Below are 17,856 nucleotides of genomic sequence, written 5' to 3'. Positions count from 1 at the left end.
TGAAAGTGAGGACGGCAACTCAAATTTTCGTGTTGAACCATTGCTACTCTATCTTATCTCGTTATAATGGTAAAGATTATTAAAATTTATTAAAAATAATAATTAAATAAGGGGAATTCTAATGTCCAAGATTTCATGAGGATATTAGTATAATCCATCATATTCACTTTTCAATAATATATCTGTTTATTTTGTTTTTTAGTGAAAAAAATAGGGATATGTTGATCTTGAATTTTGTTAACTTGTACCCTAAAATACAATAAATGCACTTTGAAAATAAATATTTGAAGACATTTTGATAAAAAAAAATAAAAAATTAAGGGCATTTTTGTTATAAAATACAATTTACAAAATGTATTTATTGCATTTTTATGTATTTTAAGGCACACGTAAACAAAATTCCATTGATCTTTTACATGATAAAATACTTATTTACATAATAAATGCATTTATTATCAAAGTATTTATTGCAAACAAGACATTTAAATTTAAAAATTAAACTATTTTTAATATTTATTATATAAAGAAAATATTATTATGTAAATAAATATTTATTATAAATGATCAATATACCATTATCTTTTTCACTAAAAAACGAAATAGATAAGGGTATTATCGAAAAGTGAATGTGGCGAAGAATATTAACATCCTGATGAGATTTTGGATATTAGCATCCCTTGTTAAATGATTATTAATTATTTAAAAATAGTATATTTTTTAATTTTTTATGAAAAATAATATATATTTTTTTAATTTTTATTAAAAAAATAACAAAACGACACTTGGGACTGTCTTGTTTCACTTTGAAGTGCCAATCACTTTTAACGCACTACACGTGTTGCTTACTTTTGAAGTTTTTGGGATAATGACTGCGAAGACCCATTTTTTCAAGATATATATAATAAAGTCCATTCTAAAAAAAATTATGGGCTCTTTAGTGCTCACTTTATCAAGTATTGTTTAAAAAAGAATTGCTATTAACACCCCAATTTTTACTTATTATACTTCCAATTCACATCGATCGTCTTGTCTAACACAGATGCCTTCGAGTTCAAAATGACTTGATCGAATCTTTTTAGATATCGAACAAGTCAATGTGATAGGAAAATTCACATTTACTATCTTAGCCAGATGCCTTCTAGATGGAGATGATTTGCTCGAGTCAAGTTGACCCCGACCAATTTTAAAACCATGGTGATCATGTGTTAGATCCTTCTATGTGAACCATCCACCAAACCATGTAGGGAATGTGAAATTGTGAGCTAGTGTTCAATGTGATGACATGATTTTGGTTTTCCATTTGTATGTCTCAATTACACAACAATATGTGAATATCAACCAAGTTACATTAATCATAGTTTAATAAATTTCCTTCGTAAACCAAACACATGGTAATAGGGTGGTTTTTACCATAGTAACCAAGTTTGGATTCGGAGGTTCAATTTAGTTAATTTTAGTAAAATATTTTGGATTTTTTTTTTGCCCTTTTTGAAAGATCAGGATTAAGGCAGATTCAAACCAACTACAACCTTAGAAAAAGGACACCGCAAGCATCCTGAAATAAAATAGAAACAAAATTGTTAGGGAGCAACTCACAATCAAGAATACTACATCCCAGACTAACCTGAAAGCAAGCAAGCAAGCATGTCAGCAGCTCTGTTGGCCTCTCTGAAAACATGGAAAAAGAAAATTTCGATGAACCCATTAAGCAAGCTCCTTCTGGAGAGGACCATGTGAAGGACACTCCAAGGGTGCTCCAAATATCCTTTTAAGACCTGGATGGCCAACATAGAAATGGCCAACCTAATCCCATGAAAAATACCCTGAAGCTCATGGTAAGTGATCAAATACGGAGCTTCACAACCAGCCACGGTTGCCATCACCTCTCCATCATGATTCCTAATAATCGCCCCCAAAAACTCCTCTTGTAAGGGAGTAGGAACCATCAATATTAATGGCCCAAACACCATGACCTGGTTTAAGCTAAGAGCAATAAATTCTCGGTTTATGGATGAAGCTTGATTGAAAGGTCCCAAGGATGAAAGAACGACCGATTGAAGTCAGAGTCTTCAATGTCAACTAGAGCTCACCCTCGAAGTTGATCCAAATGTCCTCCACGATCTTACCAAGGACCATCTCCGAACTAAGGAACCTATTCTGATAAACTCTATTGCATCACTCCCTCCAACTGTGGCCACTTGCTTCACCCTTTGGACCATCAACCATCGACTCACCCTTTAAATTAATGGCAAACCATTCAACTTCTTCAGCCCACTCTCCCACACTTCTACAAATCAAACACCTATTGAGAATTTCAGTCCAAAGCCATCTCATGAATCAGCAACCACTAAGAAGATGATTATTATACAAATGATATTTCACGGTTTCTTCATAAAACCCTTCATCTTCAACCTTCTAAAAATATGATTTTGAGATTCAAAATCATAGCTTGTTCTTGAGATTCAAGGAAGATATGATTTTGTAATTCTAAGGATAAAAATGTCATCATATTCCATGATTAATAGATAAATCAACGATTAATTCATTGAATTTTCTTATTTAATCTTATATATATATAATAAAGATAAGAACCATTTAATTTAATCCATTAAAAATTGATTATTTTACACTAAAAATTCACCAAACCGAGGTGACTCTTTAACAGATCTTCAATTATAAATCTTTGATGAGCCATCTCGATCTCGGAGGAATCAATCTGATGGACAATTCACATTTTGAGTTATCGAGTATGTCAACCAGTTATCTGCATGACCGAGATAACTCACCTGAGTCAACTCGGCCTCCCACTTAATTTTAAAACCATGCACGCATGAATATCAAACTGTGAGATGAGAAGAGTCTAAGAAAAATCATGATTAATATTCTAAAGAAAATTCTCATATTTTCTACTGAAAAATCATAATGTTCTAAATCATGGAGAAGTAAAGAAAAATTTGAAGTAAAAGTGTTAAAAATTACACACACACAAAAAAAAAAAAAAAAATCTCATCTCAGACACACTCTACCTAGGGTCAAAAGAATTAATTTCCTCATGCAAAGTCAGAAATTCTAAATTTGCAAACCTAAATTTTAGGGTCGAAGGATGACCCCAAACAACCCCACTTGATCACGAAAAATTTCATCACTCACAGATTTCACCATGCATGCGGTTTCATACAGGAACTGCAGTCTGGTGGTTCATCACGCCTTGATGCCCAACTCTTCCATTTCCATTCTGATTTGCCCGTTGATAACCGTCCCCACTGCGCCCAGATGGACCACGCCCTCGCCCTGAAAACTCGCCCCGATTTCCAAACTCATTTCTGCCATATCCCCCCCGGCCACCACCGAAGTTCCCACGGTTCCTGAAGCTGTCATTCCGGAGCCAGCCTCTACCTGGAGGTAGGCGTCCTCTACCACTGCCAACTGCAAGGACCCCCAGAAGAATGGTCAGTCTCATGTGAAGCCCAACATTCTTGGCTCAGTTTCAAGTTTATGAATGAGTTTCAGATGACTGATCAATATTTTATTTTTTTATTTTTATTTTTTTAGAGGGGGTGGGGTGGGGTGTAAAATAGTCTGTCTAGCCTCACTAACTTGGTGATATTTCAACTCTTACTAAGGGTCGTGAGCTCACATCTTGACATCAAAAAACATGATCTGATGCCAAAGGTTTGTAGAGGATGAAATTTTAAGAACTTTTAAAACGAAGAATTCAAAAAACATTATTTTTCACCATTGCATTTTAATTTTAAGTTTTGAGAGTTTGGTAGTCATCCATTTTCAACACCTTGGTTCAAGCTCAAATTTTTTTTTAATATACATATATATTTGGCTTAGGATCAAGAGCCAACTATTTGACAAATGTGTTCTGTCCTATATGAGTCAGAAGTTTCAGAATGGGCTGATTTTTGGTGAGGATGATCTCGTCATCTCTATGGTGACGAGATCATCCTCACCAAAAATCAGCCCATTCCGAAACTTCTAACCCCTATATATTGAATCTGAGTTTTTTCCATGAAATCGAGAAAGCTGTGGGGTGTTAGATTGCCAATGTGGTAATCCATGTGGGCCCGACGACCCTTAGTAAGATTTTAAATCGTACTAAGTTAGTAAGTAAAGCGTTTTTCTAAGTAAAACAACTTCACTCCACTAGAAAACGAAACTAAAGGGAAAAAGGCTGGTGTTCTACTGTCAATCTTTTTTTTTTTTTGTTAACAGGTAGAGAGTTATTGTGGTCACCAAGGTGAAGAAGAGTTGGGGGTTTGAACCTAGGACGTGGGAACGACACTCCACAAGTCTTAATATCTTAGCACAAGTTGTTAATCTTGAAATCTCTAAATAAATCAGACCAACTTTAAATTCCTTGTAAGAACACAAAAGGGCTAAAGATTTTAACTTGCCTCGAGATGTAGTTTTCTTTTCCTCGATATAAACTTGACGTCCAGCAAAGGTGATCGGAGAAGCCTGAGTGGACAACTTCAGAATTAGATATAAAGTTGAGCCAGAAATTAAAAATCAATATTGCAAATAGAAAATGTTATAGGGGGGTCAAACTACTAAAATACTCAAGCATATATGCAACAGAATCTAAATAGACACTACTGGCTACTAGTGCTTGAACCATTGGTATACATAATATAAAACATAATTTATATATTTTCTCATACATTATCTGATCCTATCGGATCATGACATTATTAATGCTCTTCTATTTTTTTTTGATAAATGAAGATTACAAGGAAATGCTACAAACCCACTCCCAAATTTCCTTTCAAATCTTTAAAAAAACACCCTATAGAAGAGAAGTAAAATAACACCTTAGAAATAGGAAATAAAATCCAGATGAGGAAAAAAACAATTTTTTTTTTCAGATAAATATAAGATTTTATTAAAATTTAAGAAAAACAACAAACCGAGCAGTCTTCTCCTATCCTTACAGACCAAATGAATCCCATCTAATGTTAAGTCTTTGAACAAAACACCTTAAATAGCTCGCTCCAATAAAATAGGAAACAAAATTCACTTCCTCAAGTTAGTCATGTTAAAGAAACTCATCTATTAAGGACAAGAAACCTGGAGGTTTACTCAGCCAACCTTCTCTAATTGGCTACTACATTGGACATATGGTTAAAGTTTGTTATCAAACAACAATGCTAAACAGTGCCAGGTGTGTAATGAAGAGAATGTAATCATCTAAAAATATTCAAAAGTTAAGGAAGAAACACACATTCAATTCAACTAAAACAAAAAAGTATATACCTCAATTGCACTACGCATGGAACTCAACGATTCAAATTCCACAAAACCAAAACAGAAGCCCTGTTGCTGTACAGACCATAAATTAAGGGAAAGAGTAAATATGATGTCAAAGATGCTTAGATGCGATGTGAGAGAAAAAAAAATTAAAACTGAAACAGACCCTGTTACTTCTGACTTGAACACCACCAGGCTTAATTGGGCCAAATTTCTTGAATTCCTCCTCAACTTGTTCATCTAGTGCACTCAGAGGCAAATTACGGATATATATGGAGTGGCCCTCAACTGCGAGGAGCAAAATGTTAGATACTAGAACAGCATAAATGACAAAACATCCAACTTCAGGGGTAAAAACATACTTCAGCACTTCAGAAGAAAAGCAACAAGATATAGCCTTCACTAGATAAGTTACAAGGTGTCATAAACACAAAAACGTATAGATCCAATACACTACCTTCACATAGTACATCCATGTTGGACATATCTATATAATACAACACAACAGTGGTCCACTCTGCTACTTTTGTGGGGGTAAATGTCTCACACCAGCTATAGTGGAGTGGGGTCCACACTACCCACTTTTTTGCCTTTCCTCTTCAACTTTATTCTCTTTCCTCCCCTCCCCCCCCATTTTTTTTCTCTCTCCTCCTTCCACTATTATCCCTCTAATTTTACTATAGTTCCTCTTCTTCTTTTTTGATAGATAAAGGAAAAAAGGAAAAGTACAACAGAAAAGGAAGGACGAGATTACCAACCCAAGAAAATTAAAAACAAATAAGAAAGAAATGAGCTACAATTCTGAAATATTACAAATGTTACCCCTAACGGACAACGAAATCCTCAAAGAACACCCCTTTGAACTTTTTATAGATCTTGCACAAAAAAAAAAAAAAAAAAAAAAGAGAATCCCTAGAGCCGAAAAAAACTAATTCTAGGTTTGTTTGAGACCTCCCTTCAAACACTAGCATTTCTTTCTTTCCAAATACTCCACAAAAACATAAAAGGGGTTAAACTCCAAATCAACCATTTTGTTTTACGAAAGCTCATCCCCAACTGTAGCCACTCACTAAAGACTTCTCTTACCGATCCCGGAAGACAGGAATCAACCCCGAACAATGATAAAAAATGGTTTCAAACTCCCTTGCCACCACACAATTCACAACCAAGTGATTAGCTGATTCTTCATTTGATAAACACAAACAACAAATATTCAGACCCAGAAACCCCTTCTCCTCAATTGATCAAATGTTAGAATCCTTTCCCTAATGGTTGTCCAAATGAAAAAAGCCACCTTAGACAGCACCTTTGGGATCCACTTTGCAACAAAGGGGAAATTAGGGTCTCCACCCATGTCTTAGATCATTATAAAACTCTCTTACCAAGAACAAACCTTTACTATTAGGAGCCCAAATTCTCCGAGCTTCTCCACTCAGCCCCCAAATACCAAGTCAAGAACACCCATCAACTCTGCGATCTCCGGTAACTCCCAGTCATTTAACAGCCTCCTTAGAACCAAAACCCAACCTTCTCCACCTACTTCCAACACACAAAAGCTTGCCACAAGAAGATTCTTCTTACTTGAAACTGCGTACAAGAAGGAAAATCTATCCTTCAATGGTGTCCCACTACGCTCCACGAGTCTTCCAAAAATCTTACTTTATTCCCCCTATCCCCTCTTAAAAGTAACCCTCTTTCCTCTTTGAGTCATGATAAACTGACTCGAAAAAAGCCTCTCGGAATTCAATTGCTGACATAGCATGCGCACGGAACCATAGATCCTTTTCCTCCAGATTCACAAGGAAAAAGATCTATGGTTCCGTACACACATCCACATCAACAAGTGAAATTCAAGTGACCTTTTTTTTAGCTAGTTTATCATTATACTTCCTCTTTTACCACCCCCCCCCCCCCCCCCCCCCCTCCCCCTTTTTTTTTAATAATACCCCTCTAACTTCACTATTTTTCCTCTTTTACCCCTTTAACCCACTTTATTGTCTTTCCTCTTCTCCACCTTTCTTAATAATACCTCTCCAACTTTATTATTTTTTTCTCTTTTACCCCCTTAACCTCAAAGACTTCTTATAATACCCCTCCAATTTTATTCGTTTTCCACTTTTACCCCCTTAACCCCAAAGAGGATGCCCATGCCTATTGCACGGGCAAACTCTAGTTATTGTATAACACTAATGTACATGAGTACACTGTACAAAGGATGCATTAGAATAAACTATAACAAACCCGGTAATACATAACTAGCTTCAGAAAACAAGAGAAGAGATAAATCATAGATTGTTGTAAAAGCTTCTATGTGTTTCTGATAACATACATTTCAAAAATGGAGGTTAAAAGAGAGATGGATATGGATACCTTCCTCCTGACCACTTTCATTTCCATGGGCATCATTGCTGATAGGAGCTGATGATTCAGGCCCTGGAGCAGGTGCAGCAACCCCATTTGACCATTGTTCGGTGTTCACAGGTGCCACCCTTACAGCACTAGTAGGTACATAAGCTGAGTTAGGCACCTTATTAGCCTTCATTACTTTCAGCTGTACCCAAATTTCCATTTCATTAACATTCCGGAGCAAATAAAATAAAATTCAAGTTCAAGAAAGATGACACTTTTTAACAAGAAGTACTCACAATTGATGCATAAGACTTCTTAGGACCATTTTCACGAACAGTTGGCAAAGCTAACTCGGCAACCGGATGAACTTCAGTTTGACTTTGAACTTCAGTTTGAATTGGATGAGTTGGGGGATCCATAATAACCTCTACTTTAATAACTGATACTTCCTCATTGTCTGACAGGTTACAGACTTCCCCACCATTATCAAGAACCCCCTCTTCAAGTGAAGCTGGACGGTCTGGTGAATGACAATCAGGAACATAAGCAGGCTCTGGACAAATCAAAGATAAGAGTAAAGCTGTCATTTAAATTGAGAGCTGCAATTGGCACCCCAACTTTAACTTATTGCACCCAAATTTCTTATTTAAATTATTTATCTCACCCCAATTAAAGATTAAAACACACCCTTCAAACATTACAAAGGTTTGGCTCACATTACAATCTCAACTCTACAAAACATTGTTACACTCGCTCAAACAATTTCAGTAGTTGTTTACAATTATGATTAGGCTCATATAAAATCCTTAACCCAAAATTTAGAAATCTAGCACTGAAAAAAAACCAACAGACCTTCTTTTGGCACCCCAACTTTTACTTATTCTCAACCGTACACTCATTTTCTTTATTTTTAATTGAGGTGTAATAAGTAAAAGTTGGGGTGCCAATAGCAGCTCTCTTATTTAATTTGGGGAGGTAGGGAGGGGAGGAGAGAAGCCAACCTGGATCGGGGGTCAGGGGAGCTGTTGGAGCAGTTTCAACAATACCATTTGCCACCATGGGAATGGTCTCCGGTGATTCAATTTCTTCCACATATCTAAAAACGTCATTATGGACATAGTAACCTTTATCTTGTGGGGCCAGAAAGAAGGATTGTGCAAACTGCCTTCTCAAATTATCCTTCCCAGTTAGATATCCCGTTACCAAAACAATCACTCCATCCTTGTAAGCGTCCTGAGAATCTGCAGTTTTTATCTCTGCCTTGCAGTCCTTGTAGTCCAAGGAGATAATCCTGTCATTAATAGCCTGCTCCAAGATGGGTAGCAGTGAAAGGTCATTTATCAGCCTAGGTTAAACAATAAAAAAAAATGAAGCTTTTTACCAAACATTCGTCCAATAACATTTTGTAACACTTAATTTGGACTTAGAAAAATGAATTGGCATTGGACTTGGTGAAGGAGATCAGAGACAGCAATCCAAATGTCCCAACACATCCAAAGCACATTCATCATAGTTATATAAAATACAATGAGTTTTACTCAAAAAAGAGTATATTACCATTTAGTAATAAAATCATTGAGAAAATTACAACTGATCGGATAAAACAATGTCAAAATAACAATAGATTAGGTAATGCACTATGGGCAAATTATGCTTGTTGGTTTTCTTTATCTACTTCATGTTGATGGCACACAAGTTTTATGTCCATCTTAAACAATACATTTATGAACACATTCATCAAGGTACTTGTAGAAACTCCTAACCGGGCAGGGTGAGGAACCATGTTGCCTCACGAACACACTGATTGTAAGCTGTGACTCTACTATTGGATGAGACAGCTTTTAATCATAATAACTAGCCACTCCTGATTGGACATGGCCGGAAGAACAATTTCCTTCTGACTGTTGACCATATCATTCAATGTTAGAAAGGATTTGAAATCTCTTCTAACCAGTATAAATCGGAATCTATATCTAATATTGAGCTTACAACTAAAAGGTACTAAAGAAACAATAACCGGGACTATGCATTTACAGTGTGAGGGAAGGGTGCAAATTATTTAAGGCATGTCTGACGTAGCTTTTGACATTGTCGTTGTTACTAAAAAAAATTGGTGCTAATGGATTAATAGTGTTTACTTTCTCCATGCATCCCTTCTTGTGCTGATCGGTAGCTAATAAAAATAAAAATACGCATCTCAGTCAATAACTCTATGTAAGGTTAGTTTCAACTTTCAAGAAACATACTTGCATGGTTGTAACCGAAGTCATTATCCCATTGGGTTCCGGCCGACTTAGCACGCTTGAATCTTGATAAAATCTGTATACCAGTTCTGGGGATTGATGAAGAATATGATAGTACTGCTCCACAAATGCATTTCCAACCACTTGGGCGCTGTGAGCAGCGGCAGGAGTTGCTGTCGGCATTGCCATGTCTGCATAAAATCCAATGAAAAGGGAAAAAATTGCAAAAAATTTCCAATTAATTCCTCTAGATAAATGAATAAAAAGACACTAAAAAACTAAACCATAAATGAAATATTATCAACAAAAGGGAATCAAATAGCTAATCCTAACCAAGAAAATAAATCACCAAAACAAACAATAGTAAGAAAGATGAAGAAAATAGGTTGGGAATACCCTAATTAATGATATGCCGAAGAAATACAAGTTTCCACTCCAATTAGTCCAATACCATCCACAAAGAAGTTATCTAGCTTCTTTTAATATTAAAAATCATTAATCCCCCTTCCCTACAGTTTTTTACTGTTAGACCATGTTGGAATGCCATAAATTGTAACAATGTATATATATGCATCCGTTTGGAAATTTTCAGGGGCTAAGAGTAAACAGTAAATGTCTGTACAAATTGGAAAATATTTGTTGCTGGCCCCACCAATTTGCACCTATGATAATGCAAATGTTTGCAGCCAAATACATGTTGCTAAATGCTCCATAAAATAAAACTTCATTTTCCCCCCCCCATCCTCCAATGACCATGCTCTCTCTCACACCCGTTATTGTTTCTCTCCTAGGGTTTCCATCAAGAAGTAAAACCAATGCTCTGATCAACAAATCTTCCTCAAATTGAAAAGATTTAGGTTACTCGGTAATTGCAATGCTCGCCATGGATTTCTCTCCTCATCATTGTCTTATTCGAATGTCTTAGACAAAGATCTTATAGTTGTGTTTGCCAATGTTAAGCAAATGACAAACTACAAACATTTGAAAATAGGTTGTAAGGTGTTCCTCAACAATCAAACAATAGTTGAGAGCTCAAGCTAGGTAGGGCCTTGGTCCATCAGAGCTCCAAACACAAGTTCAATTTGATGGTTGATCGGTCTTCGGGGAGGAAATGACTTGGGGAGTTCCTTAGGCATCACGTCTTCAAACTTGGTTAGAGCCAGGAGCACTTGGTGAGGAGTAGAGTTGTGATCTTGATCATTACGATCAACTTGTCAAGTAGCCGTGACAATGATTTTGGAAAAATCCACAAAAGAATTCAAGATCCTATAGTTTAATTACCATCAAAACCAAGGAAGTCACAATTTGCTATGATTGTGATCGTTACATTCATGGAAGAGGTATAGTCTTACCCACCATTGTATCTATAAAAGGAGATGGAGTTCTAGACTTCTTACTCCTCACTATAACTATAGGTGTTGTACTCCTTTGCTTTTAGTTTCTGGGAAGTATAACTTATTTTAGTTCAATTTGATGAAATGTACATTGGTGTTTCATTGTTTTGCTTATTTATCTCATCTTTAATGCACAACATCATGCCCCAACCAAATGTTTCTCGAGGGAAGCTTTGCAATTGTCCAACCATTCACCTAAGTGAATTGAGGTATTCTACCCATTCAAATCCACCAAGCATTGATTTGCCATTACAAACGTTCACAATGAAAAACATTTATTTTAGAGAAATACTTTTGGAATTAACAAGTTGGGTAAAAGAAATAGTTATTAATTTGTTTTACTTTGAAAACTTATGACTATTAAGAATAGTTCTTAAGAGCATCTCTGATGGACATGTTAACCAATGTTGTCAAATGCAATTGCATATGGGAATATGTAATCACATCTAAAAAAATATGTTATTTGACAAATATGTGATGGCATACCGTCCAACAGTCATAAATTTTTTTTTTTTTTTTTTTTTGCAGCATATGCAATGACATATTGTCCAACGGTCAGAATTTTTTTTTGCAACATACGCCACCGCATATGTGAACAACACGTTGGTTGCACATGGTCGCATATGCTATTTAACAACATTATTGTTAACTTTTACAAGTTAAAGGTGCCACGTAGGCACATTTATCACTTGCTAGTCACTTTTTAACAAGTGAATTTACCCAACAAGTTCACTAACTCCAATGAATATGTTAGTATACACATTGGAGTATCCACAATGAACGCGTTAAATTGTATGTTAGTGTCAAAGTCTAGCCAACCCAATTCACTCTAACGAACACATTAGCATGTGTTAAATGTGTCAAACATTAGAATATGTGTTAAACGGCTAGTCACGTCAATCTGCTAAAATTCACTTTTTGAATACAACGGGTATTTCAATTATTTTAATACAATTTAAAATTTAAATAGAACATTGACGGTTGAAAATTTGACCGTTTTATTTTCATACACTATACACTATAAATTCCTCCAAACTTCTTCCAAATTTTCTACACCATAAAATCTACTATGCACTATCAAATTGTCTTCAAATTCTTCTATTCTTTCAGTTTTTTCATTTTCCATTCTCCCACCATGGATCCTCCCATCTCCATTCTTCAAACCTAATTTCAACGAATACAACCACCCCCACAATTTGATACTCAATATATGTTCAATCCACCTCATAAATCACAATTGTCATCTCATCAACCTTTTTTAAACTAATAATACACAAAATCCCACCCAAAAAAAATGAAAAAGAGTCAAACGCAGCAAAAGAAAAAGAATTCTAATTGGAATAAGACGGAAGACGAAGCATTGTGTAAAACTTGGTGGCATGTCTCGGAAGATGCGGCCACGACTACAGATCAAGCAAGAAGAAAATTATGAGATCGAATTCGTGACTAGTTTGGTAATACTTTGGATCGCAACAAAGAGAATTAGCTCAAGTTTGATGAATCGGTGGTCAAGCGTCCAATCCCACCTCAACAAATATCATGGATACGTTTGCACAATAGAGATGCATCTGTCAAGTGGATATAATGTTGAAGATTCGTTAAGTTAATTAGTTGACACATTTTTTCTCTTATGATTTTATTTAAATTGTGACTAATTTCAATTATTATTTGTTATTTGTTATTTGTAGATAGGTGCTATAAAACAACTATATTATGAAAAAGAGGGACACCATTCTAAGTGGGATGGTTGTTGATTACTGTTCAAAGACAATAAAAAATGGTTTACTTACACCAAAGAAAGTGAAAAAAAAACAAAACAAAACAAAAGATTGCAAACGTAGTATCAATGTGGAAGTTGAGAAAACTAGAGGTTCATCGAATCCCTTTATTCTTGCAACACCGGGTTCGACTACTAGATCTATAAGCCTTGACGATGAAGATTCACCATTCAGTAAAGTATCTCACAAGTTACCATGACCCCCTGGACGAAAAGCTGCAAAGAAAATGTGTTGGAAAATAACAAAGATGCTGTAAACTTATTCGTTAAAGAATTTAACTTGAGAATGGACCAAAAGGAAATTGTTGAAAAAGAGATTATCATGGCACATGAACAAGATTGACTGAAGATTCAAACAAAACAAAAGCGACTGGAAAGGCTAAAAACAACTGAAAATTGCGACCAAACATGAGTCTGATTGAATGAGGTTGGAGAAAGATATCATGATGACCGATCCAAATTTGATTCTCACTTTAGAAGGGAAAACTTGGATTATTGAACAACAAAAGAAAATTTTGATATGAATGCAAAGGGACTTTGGAGATAGCTCAAGTGGTAGTGGAGTTTAACTCTATATACGTAATAGGTAGTGTTTTTAATTCCATTAATATCTAAGATTGTATTTTAAATTACTATAATGAAAATCTAGAAGGGTTGAATAGGTTTTAACAAATCTTTTACCAATTTTATTTTTTCTTAAACAATTAAAATAACAAATAATTTTTCAAAGTTTGTTAGAACAATATTGCTCGTCGACCAAAGAAAGTTTGGTCGATCAAGAATTTTTGGAGAAATCGAAGAGCTATGCAACTCTTAGGTTTGGTCGCCCCATATAGAAAAAGGCAGGGTCAACCGACTAGTTGTCCCATGAGATGTAAAAAATGCCCATCTCTCGGGTTTTAGTCAACCAAATGTACCTTAGTCGCCCCATGAAGAAAATTTCTAGGTTGAAGATCATCCCATGAAAAAAATTTCTAGGTTGAAGATCGTCCCATGAAGAGAAAAAATGTGTTCTTCTCAAGTTTAGTCGACCAGACATACGTCAGTCGTCCGACCATTTTGGACACTCACACACATTCTTTATCTTTTTTATTTCTTCAACTTAAGGTGGTTGGGATCGATCCTTCATTTTCTTTTCCACTTGTATTAATTATTTAAATGAAAACACATTCTTCGAGAACAACACGTGACTAGAAAATGACAAAAAAACAACATAAAATTAAAATACCAAATAAGTCTCTAAATGGAACAACATTTTAAACAACTTGATCACCGAATTGGTTCCACAAATGTTCCATGAGATCAAACTCAGCATTGTATTTGTCTCTCTATTACGAATCCTACTAAGACGAGATGATATGCGTGCCGCTAAAAGTATTGGATTTCAATTGTATTTTGGAAGGTAGATACCCTCCTTTGATGGAAATGTCCATCTTTCGACGTTAATGTTGCGCTCGTCTTCGATGATCATGTTGTGCAATATGATGCACATTTTCATTATGATGCAAAGATTATCTTTATTCCAATAATGCATCGGTCCTTGTGTTATACCTCACCTAATCTGCAAAATGCTAAACGCACGTACAACATACTTCCTAATAGCCTCTTCTTTTTTAGCAAATAATCTCTCATTTTCCGTTGTTGGGTGTGAGGTCACTTGCATTAGAGTTGCCCATTGAGAGTAATATATCATCAATTAGGTAATACCACAATGTATGTTGACACCCATTTACCTTATAATTATCCGGGGGTATTTTACCATGGATGAGATTGTCGAATAGTGGGAATGATCTATAACATTCACGTCATTGTGTGAACCTGGTATAACTAAGAAAACATGCCAAATCCACAAATCTTTTGATGCAACTACCTCTAATACGAGGATAAGCTTATGATGGTGGCCCTCGTGTGTGTCATGCCGAGTAGTGGGGCAGTTCTTCCACTCTCAATGCATATGATCTAAAGAGCTAAGCATACCTGGGAATCCTCATTCCTTTCCTTCTTGAAGAAAACATGCAATGTCTTATTCATTCGGTGAACACATGTATTGTCCCTCATACAACGTAATGATAGTATCACAGAAGCGCTCCTAACTCTGGATCGTAGTGCTCTCATCAATATTTAAGTACTCATCATAATGATCCGTAAACAAGTATACGTATTGCAATTGTCCTCTTCTAATCGGAAGAGTACCCAAACGACCACAACAGTCCTTCTTTTGGACGAAAGACTCGTCATACATTTCAACGTTCTTCAAAATGCGAAGAAAGAACTCTCATCGCATTCGGTAACATCTGTGAAAGAAGTCAGCTAGATATGTACAATTCTCGAAGAAATAATCTCTCCATATCAATAGATGGTTTCCCTATCGTCTGTTCCCAACTGGTTGTAAGAGTGTAGCTAGTATTTGAGTCAGCAATAAATTAGTTGTCTTTTGCACTCGTTTTATATAATGTTGGATATAATCATTTCTTGATCCTCAAAGGATGAGCTCACAAAGCAATGAATTCCTTAGGGCCACCTTCCAGGATCTGGTTGACCTCAGACTTTGACGTTTGACACTAACATACATTTTAACGCGTCCATTGTGGATGCTCTAACGTATACACTAACATGTTCATTAGAGTTAGTGAACTTGTTGAATAAATTCACTTGTTAAAAAATGACTAACAAGTTAAAAATATGCTTACGTGGCACCTTTAACATGTAAAAGTTAACATCAATGTTGTTAAATAGCATATGCGACTAGCACGTGTTGTTCACATATGTGATTTCACACATCGTATATGCGATAGCATATGTTGTAAAAAAAAAAAACTTTGACTGTTGGACAGTATATTATCGCATATGTTGCAAAAAAAATTGACTGTAGGATAGTATGTCATCGCATATTTATCAAATAGCATTTGTTTTTATATGTGATTGCATATTCGCATATGCAACCACATTTGACAACATTGATTAACATGTCCATTTGAGATGCTCTTAAGAATTATTCCTAATAGTTATAAGTTTTACAAGTAAAACATATTAATAACTATCTCTTTACCCAACTTGTTAATTCTAAAAGTATTCCTATAATATAAATGAAAATTAAAACTCTTGACATTCATAGTGGCATGGGTCTTAAATCTTATGCATCGTGACTCTTGGTCCACATGCCATAGTTGTATGGGCTATCTGAAAGAACCTACATTAAGATGATTCGAGCCCAAAAATAGGCATTTACTAGTGGGTCAGGTTCCGATGGTTCACGAAAAATGATATAAAAAACACAAAATCCTGACCATTAAAACACAAAATCCAACAAAATAAATATGTATCCCGAGATAAATCATGGTCGATAAAACCAATATACCTAACAATTCAAAACCCTAAACCCTAAAAGAAACCCATCATAAATTTAACACAAGCAAATAAAATCATAAATTTAACACAAACACTAAACAATGGATTCAATCTGCAATATACACAAATGATGGTGGATTAATAAATTCCCTAAAACCCTAAAATCATCGAATAAACCCTAGAAATGAACACAAACTGAAACCCCATAACCCTAAAATCTTTTTAAAAAAATAAAAAGAAGGCAAACCCCAAATATTAAATCAAATAGTGGCAACTTGATAATCCAAAACTCCGTGATCCGCCAAAAACACTGATCAGAAGATTCCCCATGTCCGTAAATCACAGAAACTCTAAGAATAAAACTTAAAACTCGATCGAAAAACACACTCCAACAAAAAAAGTACATTTACCCACGACTCATTCCAAGCAATCCAAACAGATAAAAAATTTAAAATCAAACTTACACCGATCCTTCTACTTGTCATGAACACAAAAATTCTTACCTCTTCTGGACCAATTCGAAGAGAGAGAGAGAGAGATTCGGAAAGAGAGCTCGCGCACGAAGAAAGCAATGCAGCAACAGAAAATATTAAGATCTTTAAGCTATTTCTTCTTTCAAGGGTTTTGTATATTTTCGGAGGGTATTTTAGTCATTAAAAATGTATACATAGTAGATATCTAGTATAATTCGTATACAGATTAAAATCCTATATAAGCCCACATTTTACATTTCAGTTGGTTCATCTATTGGTGGGTCCACTGATTTAGCGGTTTTGACTGATTAGAACCTGGTGGCGTAGTAGGGGAGTGGGGACTTATAAGAGTGTAAATATGGAATCACTTCGAATAGCTGTAGAGTTAATATTTTGCCATATTTGTTTGAGTCGTGCGGGGATGACACAAAGGTGGCAAAAACTCCTGCTGTTATACACATTACCGTAGATGTTTTTCTACGAGATACGAGTAAAAAACATCTATGGTTATATGCACGCCACTATATCATTTTTGTCACCTTTGTGTCATTCCAGCATTTTTCTATTTGTTTAATCAATAAGGAATATTTTCTTCAAAATGTTCAAGTGCTGCACAGCACCACGGTATTAAATGATATTTTCTTCATCTTTATTATATAATTTGATCTAGACCGCCCATCCACAATGGCAAAAAAATCTGGGGATTTTTGTTTGGGAGCAAGGATAATGTGAGCATATTTAAGGTTGAAATTAGGGGTGCAAGTTGATCCGGTTCAAACCGATAATCGAACCAAATTAATAGCTTTGGGGTGGTTTGGTTTGGAACAAGTTGCGGTTTGGTTCCAGGTTATGAAAATGGAGAATCGATCAATTTGGTTCGGTTCTCGGATCAAGCTTGTATAGAACCGAACCAAACCGAGAACCGAACCCCTATGTAATAAATAAATATATATGTATATAATAATTATTATGAATTATTTTTAAGAGTTAGTACATAGATTAGTGATCTTTTATGG

At 35.4% G+C, this 17,856-nt stretch overlaps 1 protein-coding gene across 2 annotated transcripts; it reads right to left on the bottom strand.

The window, feature by feature from the left end:
• Positions 1–2,876: 2,876 nt before the first annotated feature.
• On the bottom strand, positions 2,877–17,022 carry LOC147394659 (nuclear transport factor 2-like). Of its 2 annotated transcripts, none has more exons than XM_086453570.1 (9): positions 16,871–17,022; positions 9,852–10,039; positions 8,607–8,910; positions 7,902–8,158; positions 7,627–7,807; positions 5,423–5,544; positions 5,263–5,328; positions 4,404–4,467; positions 2,877–3,426 (listed from the first exon to the last, which is right to left on the bottom strand). In XM_086453570.1, exons 2-9 carry the CDS (start codon positions 10,035–10,037, stop codon positions 3,173–3,175), a joined length of 1,434 nt encoding a protein of 477 aa, XP_086309696.1. In that variant the 5' UTR covers positions 10,038–10,039; positions 16,871–17,022; the 3' UTR covers positions 2,877–3,172. The 2 variants fall into 2 exon arrangements, with proteins under 2 accessions (XP_086309696.1, XP_086309697.1); XM_086453571.1 differs by having other exon boundaries at positions 7,902–8,125.
• Positions 17,023–17,856: the final 834 nt, after the last annotated feature.

The sequence above is a fragment of the Akebia trifoliata genome, chromosome 9 (assembly GCF_017979445.1).
Source record: "Akebia trifoliata isolate Shusen 1 chromosome 9, ASM1797944v1, whole genome shotgun sequence".
NCBI classification, from domain to species: domain Eukaryota; kingdom Viridiplantae; phylum Streptophyta; class Magnoliopsida; order Ranunculales; family Lardizabalaceae; genus Akebia; species Akebia trifoliata.
The sequence above is the reverse complement of the archived record's forward strand: the minus strand, read 5'-3'. Positions and strand labels throughout refer to the sequence as shown.

Coding starts and splice junctions, on each gene's coding strand:
- LOC147394659 (XM_086453570.1), bottom strand. CDS start 10,037: ATGGCAATGCCGACAGCAACTCCTGCCGCTGCTCACAGCGCCCAAGTG. Junction 7,808..7,901: donor AGAAGTCTTATGCATCAATT/GTGAGTACTTCT, acceptor ATTTGGGTACAG/CTGAAAGTAATGAAGGCTAA. Junction 3,427..4,403: donor AAAGAAAACTACATCTCGAG/GCAAGTTAAAAT, acceptor GGGTCCTTGCAG/TTGGCAGTGGTAGAGGACGC.